General features: G+C 46.3%; 1 protein-coding gene across 1 annotated transcript; it reads right to left on the bottom strand.

Annotated features, from left to right (window-relative positions):
* Positions 1 to 6,682: 6,682 nt before the first annotated feature.
* Positions 6,683 to 7,624, bottom strand: LOC119931319 (vomeronasal type-1 receptor 90-like). Its single transcript, XM_038749892.1, has one exon. The coding sequence runs from the start codon at positions 7,622 to 7,624 to the stop codon at positions 6,683 to 6,685; it is 942 nt and encodes a 313-aa protein (XP_038605820.1).
* Positions 7,625 to 8,593: the final 969 nt, after the last annotated feature.

Raw genomic sequence — 8,593 nt, 5'->3', positions numbered from 1 at the left:
ATGATGATGATAAACAGACACATTCCTTGCTCATAAGGAGCATACAGCCTAGAGGGGCAGACAGACATTCATACCAATAAATAAATTACAGTTTTGTACATAAGTGCTGTGGGATTGGGTAGCGGGGTGCTTTTTGTGATGTAAGGTTTGTGACATTTGGGTTACACAGGGGCATGGAAGGTGGGGGAGAGTAATGAGATAATAGACTGTGAGCCAAATGCTTAGGATTTAGGAATAACCTGAAAGAAGCAGTGATTCTGAGCTGGGAAACAACAAGACCTAGTGGAAAGAGGTTAAGCCGGGGAGTCAAAGGACCTGATTGATAATTCTGGCTCCACCACTTGTTTGCTCCTGTGACCTTGGAAGAGTCATTTAACTTCTCTGTGCCTCAGTTACCTAATCTGTAAAATGGGGATTAAATCTTCTTCCTTCCAATTTAGACTAGAAGCCCCAAATTGGGCAGAGCTGTGTCCATCTGTTTAATGTGTCTCTATCCCAGCGTTTGACACATAATACCATCAAAAAAATTAAAAGGAGATTATTTTCAAGTAAGGAGAGGGCAGTAATAACAAAGGGAGCAGAAAAATGGACAGGGGGGTTAAGGGCATAGATTATGAATCAAAATAGCAGGGTGGAAGGGACAGTGATTATAAAGGAAACAGGAAGGATTGAAGACCCCCCTCCCTACACTGTGAGATAAGGGGGTTCTCTGGACACGAGGTCATTCATAGCATCTGAACAAACAGTGATCTTTTGAATCTCCGAGGAGGGAGATGGGAGAAGATAACATCATACCCACCTCCTCTACCTGTGACCACCAAGCAGGAACGTTGCAAAATGTGCAGAAAAACATCAGTACACCCAAGAACAACCAAGAGACGACATCAGAGGAGACTTGTCTCGGGAGTGGAACCAGGGAGGATAGTGAGATGGTGGAAGGGTAAAGAGGGCTTTGTGGGTCGAAGGACTTGGCCACCAGTGAGCATGCCAGTGTGGAATGGCCATGGGCACCTCCTGGAAAATGTGTTTTTTCTTTTGATAATCACGCTGGGAAGCTGGGCCAGTTGTGGCTTTGGTGAGTTCCCTTTCAGGGATCCACATAAGGGATTTATGTTGACAGTGAGATTATCAGAAACACTCCCCATTCCTGCTCCCTATTCCCTTTCCCCATGCCTGCTCTCCATTTACTTATCCAACAGACAATTCATCTTCCCACCTTCAAACCCTTATTGAAGGCACATCTCCTTCAAAAGGACTTCTGATGATGATGGCATTTGTTAAGCGCTTACTATGTGCAAAGGACTGTTCTAAGCGCAGAGGAGGATACAAAGTGATCAGGTTGTCCCACATGGGGCTCACAGTCTTCATCCCCATTTTACAGATGAGGTAACTGAGGCACAGAGAAGTTAAGTGACTTGCCCAAAGTCACACAGCTGACAATTGGCAGAGTTGGGATTTGAACCCATGACCTCTGACTTCCAAGCCCGTGCTCTTTCCACTGAGCCACGCTGCTTCTCTGACTAAGCCCTCATTTCCATTTCTTCCACACCCTTCTGAATCGCCCTGACTTGCTCCCTTTATTCATTCCCCCACCCCAGCACCATAGCACTTATGTTCATTATCGTAATTCATTTGTTTATAGTAACGTGAGTCTCCCCCCTCTAGACTCCCTTGGTGACCACATTCACTCCCACGGCTTCAACTATCATCTCTACGCAGATGACACCCAAATCTACATCTCCTCCCCTGTTCTCTCTCCCTCTCTCCAGGCTCAAATCTCCTCCTGCCTTCAGGACATCTCCATCTGGATGGCCGCCCACCATCTAAAACTCAGTATGTCCAAGACTGAACTCCTTTTCTTCTCTCCCAAACCCTGTCCTCTCCCTGACTTTCCCATCACTGTGGACATCACTACCATCCTTCCCATCTCACAAGCCTGCAGCCGTGGTGTCATCCTTGACTTCGGTCTCTCATTCACCCCACACATCCAATTCATCATCAAAACCTGCCAGTCTCACCTTCACAGCATCACCAAGATCCTCCCTTTCCTCTCCATCCAAACTGCTACCTTGTTGGTTCAGTCTCTCATCCTATCCCGAATGGAGTATTGCATCATCTTTCATTCTGATCTCCCAACCTCCTCTCTTTCCCTACTTCAGTCTATACTTCACTCTGCTGCCCGGATTATCTTTCTACAGAAACGTCCTGGGCATGTCACCCCACCTCCTCAAAAATCTCCAGTGGTTGCCTATGAACCTCAGCATGAAGTAAAAACTCCTCACTTGGCTTCATAGCTCTCCATCACCTTGCCCACTCCTACCTCACCTCCCTTCTCTCCTCTACAGCCCAGCCTGCAGACTCCACTCCTCAGCCGCTAACCTCCTCACTGGGCCTCATTCTCACCTGTCCCACCATCGACCCCTGGTTTGTGTCCTACCCCTGTCCTGGAATGCCCTCCCTCCTCACAACCCCCAAACTATCTCTCTTCCTCCCTTCAAAGCCCTCCTGATAGCCCACCTCCTCCAGGACGCCTTCCCAAACTTACCCCCCTCTGTCCATCCTCCCCTCCCCATCTCTCTTACTCCCTCCCTCTGCTCTGCTCTGCTTCCCCACCCCACAGCCCTTGTGTACTTTGTACATACTTATTATTCTATTTATTTTATAATGATGTGTATATGTCTATAATTCTATTTATCTATTTTAATGCTATTGATGCCTGTCTACTGTTTTGTTTTGCTTTGTTGTCTATCTCCCCTTTCTAGACTGTGAACCCATTTTTGGGCAGGAATTATCTCTATCTGTTGCCAAATTGGATTTTCCAAGTGCTTAATAAAGTTCTCTGCACACCGTAAACACTCAATAAATACAATTGAGTGACTGAATGAATGAGATCAAAGTACAGGAAGTAGGTTGGCCTTAGAGGAGCGAAGTGTGCAGGCTGGATTGTAGTAAGAGAGTGGTGAGGTGAGGTCGGAGAGGGGAAGGTGATGGAGTACTTTAAAACTGACAATGAGGAGTTTCTGTTTGAAGTGGAGTGGATGGGCAAACACTGGATGTTCTTGATGAGTGGCAAAATATGGACTGAATGATTTGTAGAAACGCGATACAGGAGAGTGGAGAGAGACAGGAGCCAGGGAGGTCTGCAAGGAGGTTGATACGGTAATCAAGGTGGGATAGGATAAGAGCCCGAATGAACATGTTACTGGGCATGTTATTTCCTTCCTCAAAAATCTCCAGTGGCTGCCTGTCAACCTACGAGTCAAGCAAAAACTCCTCACTCTCGGCTTCAAGGCTCTCCATCACCTCACCCCCTCCTAGCTCACCTCCCTTCTCTCTTTCTACAGCCCAGCCGTTCCTCTGCCACTAACCTCCTCACTGTGCTTCATTCTCGCCTGTCTCGCCATCAACACCCAGTGGCAGCGGAGCGGAGGTTAGCGGCAGAGGAGTGGAGTCTGCAGGCTGGGCTGTAGAGGAGAGAAGGGAGGTGAGGTAGGAGTGGGCAAGGTGATGGAGAGCTTTGAAACCAAGTGAGGAGTTTTTGCTTCATGCTGAGGTTCATAGGCAAAATCTGGAGATTTTTGAGGAGGGGGTGGTGACATGCCCAGAACATTCCTGTAGAAAGATAATCTGGGCAGCAGAGTGAAGTATAGACTGAAGCAGGGTAAGAGAACATTGGAAAACGTTTTCAGAAAAGGGGGTGGTCACAATGTCAGTGGCATCTGAGAGGCCAAGGAAGGTTAGGATGGAGTAGAGGCCATTGGATTTGGCAAAAAAGCAATCATCTGTGACCTTTGAGACAGCAGTGTCTGTGAAGTGAAAGGGACAGAAGCCAGATTGGAGCGAGTTAAGGCAAGTATTAGAGGAGAGGAACTTGAGATATCTGGTGCAGACAACTCGCCAAAAGAGTTTGGAAAGGAATGGTAACAGAGGGGTGGGGTGATAACTGGATGGAGCAATGGGGTCGAGGGAGGTTTTTTTTCAAGATAGGGGAAACATGGGCATGTTTTCAAGCAGTGGGGTGGAAACAACTGGAGAGTAAACAGATGGAGATGACAGTCAAGGAGAGAAGAGAGGAAGGGGCAAGTGTTTTCATTCATTCAGTTGTATTTATTGAACACTGTATGCAGAGCATTGTACTAAGCACTTGGGAAGTACAAGTCGGCAACATATAGGGACGGTCCCTACCCAACAATGGGCTCACAGTCTAGAAGGGAGAGACAGACCACAAGACAAATCACAGGGGGTTGATAAGATTTTAAGGGACGGGATCGTTTGAGCAGGTGGAGGTGGTGGATTTTGAGAGAAGACAGGAGATCTCCTCTTGAGATACCCCTGGGAACTATGACAGAGTTGAAGAAGGGGCAGGAGGGACTGGAGAGGAACAAAGGAAGATTTAGGGAGATCATGTCTGATCTTTTCAATTTTCTCAACGAAGTAGGTAAAAAAATAATAATGATGATGGCATTTATTAAGCACTTACTATGTGACAGGGGAGATTACAAGGAGATCAGATTGTCCCACGGGGGGCTCACAGCTTTAATCTCCATTTCACAGGTGAGGTAACTTGCCCAAAGTCACACAGCTTACAGTTGGTGGAGCCGGGATTTGAACCCATGACCTCTGACTCCAAAGCCCGTGCTCTTTCTACTGAGCCACGCTGCTTCACGTAGCCAGGTCATTAGGAACAGGACATGGGGGAGGCAAGGACAGGGGATTTGAAGAGGGAGTTAAAGAACTGGCAAGGGCAATGGTCTATGTGATTCTGCCACTTTGATTCTCTGGACCCCCAAATAAATGCTGATTTTTCTGCTGTGAGAGCACTGGTGCATAGGGAGGGGCGGGAATGCCTGATTCATTCTCAGGACTCATTCATTTAAAATTACTTATTGTACAGAACGATGCTTAGGAGAATGAAAAAAGTAAAGGTCTTTCTGTGTCCTCAAATAGTTTACCATCTAACGCGGGGAGACCAAAAGACATACATTGAGGAATGGAGTGATAATCACTAGTAATATTATCTATAGGTAAATACTGGCTCGTTGAAGTGTGGCCTATTGTCCTAGTGGAAAGAGCACAAATCTGGAAGACAGAGGATCTGGGTTCTGTGCTGTTTGGCCTTTGACAAATTACTTAACTTCTCTCTGCCTCAGTAAAATGGGGATTAAGACACTGAGAGCCCCACACAGGGCAGGGACTGTGTCCAACCCGATTTGCTTGTATTCATCCCCGTGCTTAGTATAGTGCCTGGCACATAGTAAGCACTTAACAAATACCACAATTAATGTTATTATCATTACTATTATCCCTATCTTTAGTAAACTCTTTGTCTCTGTATTCTGCTTTAAGGGAGGAAAATGGGGAAGATGACAAAGGATGAGGAGAAATGAGGGAGTATGAAAATCTGGTGATTCCATGGAACTCAAGTGGTTTCTGTTAGAATAATGATAATAATAATAATAATGATAATAACATAATTCTGGTGATAATGATGATATCTTTTTTTAAGTGCTTCCTCTGGGTCAAACACAGTTCTAAGTGCTGGGGTAGGTACAACTTAATCAAGTTGGGCACAGTCTCTGCCTCACAGGGAACTCACAATCTAAGTAGGAAGGAGAAGTGATATTGAATCTACATTTTACAGTGGAAGAAACAGAGGCACAGAAGTGCTAGGTGACTTATCTAGGGTCACACATCAGGGAAGTGACAGAGTCGGGATACGAGTCCAGGTCCTCTGAATCCCAGCACCGTTAGGCCAGGCTGCTATCCAGATAAAGATCAACTGAGGAGGCAGAACATCATGTGCATAGATCCAGCCATCTATCTTTAGCCATAAAGATCTAGCAAAGCAAAACAGGAGATGGAGGGACCATAGCCAGAAGTCTGGGAAAGCTTCTAGAGTAGAAATTAACAGTACTGCAGTACTCAAAAATCTCCAGTGGCTACCAATCAACCTATGCATCAGGCAGAAACTCATCACCCTGGGCTTCAAGGCTCTCCATCATCTCAACCCCTCCTACCTCACCTCCCATCTCTCCTTCTCCAGCCCAGCCCGCACCCTCCACTCCTCTGCCGCTAATCTCCTCACCGTGCCTCGTTCTCACCTGTCCCACCATCGACCCCCGGTCCACGTCCTCCCCGTGGCCTGGAATGCCCTCCCTCCCCACATCTGCCAAGCTAGCTCTCTTCCTCCCTTCAAGGCCCTACTGAGAGCTCACCTCCTCCAGGAGGCCTTCCCAGACTGAGCCCCCTCCTTCCTCTCCACCTCCTCCCCCTCTCCATCCCCTCCACCTTACCTCCTTCCCTTCCCAACAGCACCTGTATATATGTATACATGTTTGTACATATTTATTACTCTATTTATTTTACTTGTACATATTTATTCTACTTATTTTATTTTGTTAATATGTTTTGTTTTGTTCTCTTTCTCCCCTTCTAGACTGTGAGCCCACTGTTGGGTAGGGACCATCTCTATATGTTGCCAACTTGTACTTCCCAAGCACTTAGTACAGTGCTCTGCACACAGTAAGTGCTCAATAAATACGATTGATTGAATGAATGAATGAATAATGAAACCCTGATTATCTCCAGGGAGTACAGCTAAGAATATCTTTGGTTTAATGGTGACATTGCTCTTCCATGGTCTTCTTTGTTTGAGACACAGGATCACCACTGAGTTCCCATATCAAAGAGGGTTTGCAGAAAGATGTACGGTCTGAGACGACCTCCAGGTCTTATTCCTCAGAAAATCACCCAGGAACTTGATGACTTTTGTGTCACAGGTGAGCAAGACAAGGGGGCTGACAGTGGCATATCCACTGACCACAAACATGTTAGTATTCAAGAGGATGACATTATTCTTCATGGATGTAGCTAGAAACAGGGAAAGGACAAAGTTTCCACAGTAGAAGACTACAAAGAAGCTCACAAGCAGCACAATAGTCTCGGTGGCTCGTCTCTCTGGTGATGTTTCAGGGGTTTGCCTGGTACTATGGAGATGCTTGACTTGGTGTCTATGTTGATGCAGGAGAAGTACCATGTAGCCACTAGAGCAGCTCATTAGCCCCAGAGAGAGGATGTCACGGAGAGCCATGAGGGTGAGAATCAGCCCCTGGAGGAGAGTGTTTATGGGAACGATGTAACAATTGCACTCTATGGTAGTTGCATTATGTGAAGCGACCACTTGGTACAAAAGGTTGGTGCTTATCAGCATGTTTGGAATCCACAAGATGGCTAAGACTGGGAGGATGAGGTTTGGGATCTGAACTTTGAACTGGAAGAAGTAGGAGGTGATAGGACTGATGGTGATGGCTTGGACCATGCTCAGTAGGGAAGTGGTACAGATGGAGAGGCCCCGGGTGACACGGTAGACATAGGTAAACAGCTTACACTCAGCATTGGTCTGTACAAGCCGCAGCCCCAGTATTCCTGCTGTTCTAGTGATCCATCTTGTAAGAAGCATCACGGTGTGGACCAGAGCTAGGTGAATGATGACCAGGTCTGTGGGCTTTGGTTTGGAACCCAGGAGGAACGAGGAGAGGTAAAACATGTTGAGAAGGGAGTTCCCCATGATACCGACTCCAGACTGGGAGAGGAAACAGACTTCCTGAGCCACATCAATGCTCATTGCTTCTTGATACAAACATCTGCAGCAACACTGGAGGAAGAAGGATGGGCCAGAGACTGTGAGAATTTCATTCCTGGAGCTGCAAAGAAAATTCGCAAAGGATCCAGAAAGAATTGAGTATTTCAGTCAAATTCGTAAGGAATAGTCATGTTTATTGAGCTATGAAAAAATAGATTTATATGTAAACCACTGGTATCAAAGGCCCCACGAAAATCTAAATCTCTGTATTTACTGGTCAATTCAAATGATCTCAGCAAATGAGTAGGGCACAATTTCCCCTTAACGGGTGCCATGTTGCCTTACCCCCAGCAAAGAGTGATTTTCCATGGACCCACTGGACCTGAACCTTCTTACAGACTGAACTGATGTACCAGGATGAGGCAGTCACTCAAGGTAACCTCACACAAACTGGTCATAGAGGAAGACCATCAGAGTTGCTAGAGCTGGTAGTAGGTCATTCCTGATGAATTCAGTAAAAGGTAGGAGGTAACTCACTAAGGTGGTCACATCCATCTCAGAGGAAAACTGAAAAAAGAGGAAAGAGCTAATTAATTGGGATGTCCCTTAAGCATTTTGAATAAGACATAGACTGAGCAAATCCCAGGGAGGCAGGGAATAGGAAAAGTGGGTAAGTGGTTAAGATCCCTGAGAAGTCAGGCAACTATCCCAGGGGTAGTAAAATGATCATGTCGACTGGAAAGCCTTTAGCACTGGTCTCAGAAAATCCTGACAGAAGAATCAGGAAAGGGTGTACCTGAGACCTGGGATTCCTTGAGAGGCTGAGGAGCAAGGACTAGACAGCATGATGGATACTGGAAAAGTAGGGTCCTGGGGAGGGAAATGTGTGAGATAACAGCTCATTCTGAGCAGGGAATGTGTCTGCCAACTCTCTTGTATTATACTCTCCCAAGTGCTTTGTGCAGCACTCTGCACATAGTAAGCACTCAAGAAATACTACTCAAGGTGGCG

The sequence above is a fragment of the Tachyglossus aculeatus genome, chromosome 8 (genome assembly GCF_015852505.1).
Source record: "Tachyglossus aculeatus isolate mTacAcu1 chromosome 8, mTacAcu1.pri, whole genome shotgun sequence".
In the NCBI taxonomy this organism is placed as follows: Eukaryota; Metazoa; Chordata; class Mammalia; order Monotremata; family Tachyglossidae; genus Tachyglossus; species Tachyglossus aculeatus.
Note: the sequence above shows the minus strand (reverse complement) of the source record. Positions and strands in the feature narration are given on the sequence as shown.

Coding starts and splice junctions, on each gene's coding strand:
- LOC119931319 (XM_038749892.1), bottom strand. CDS start 7,624: ATGAGCATTGATGTGGCTCAGGAAGTCTGTTTCCTCTCCCAGTCTGGA.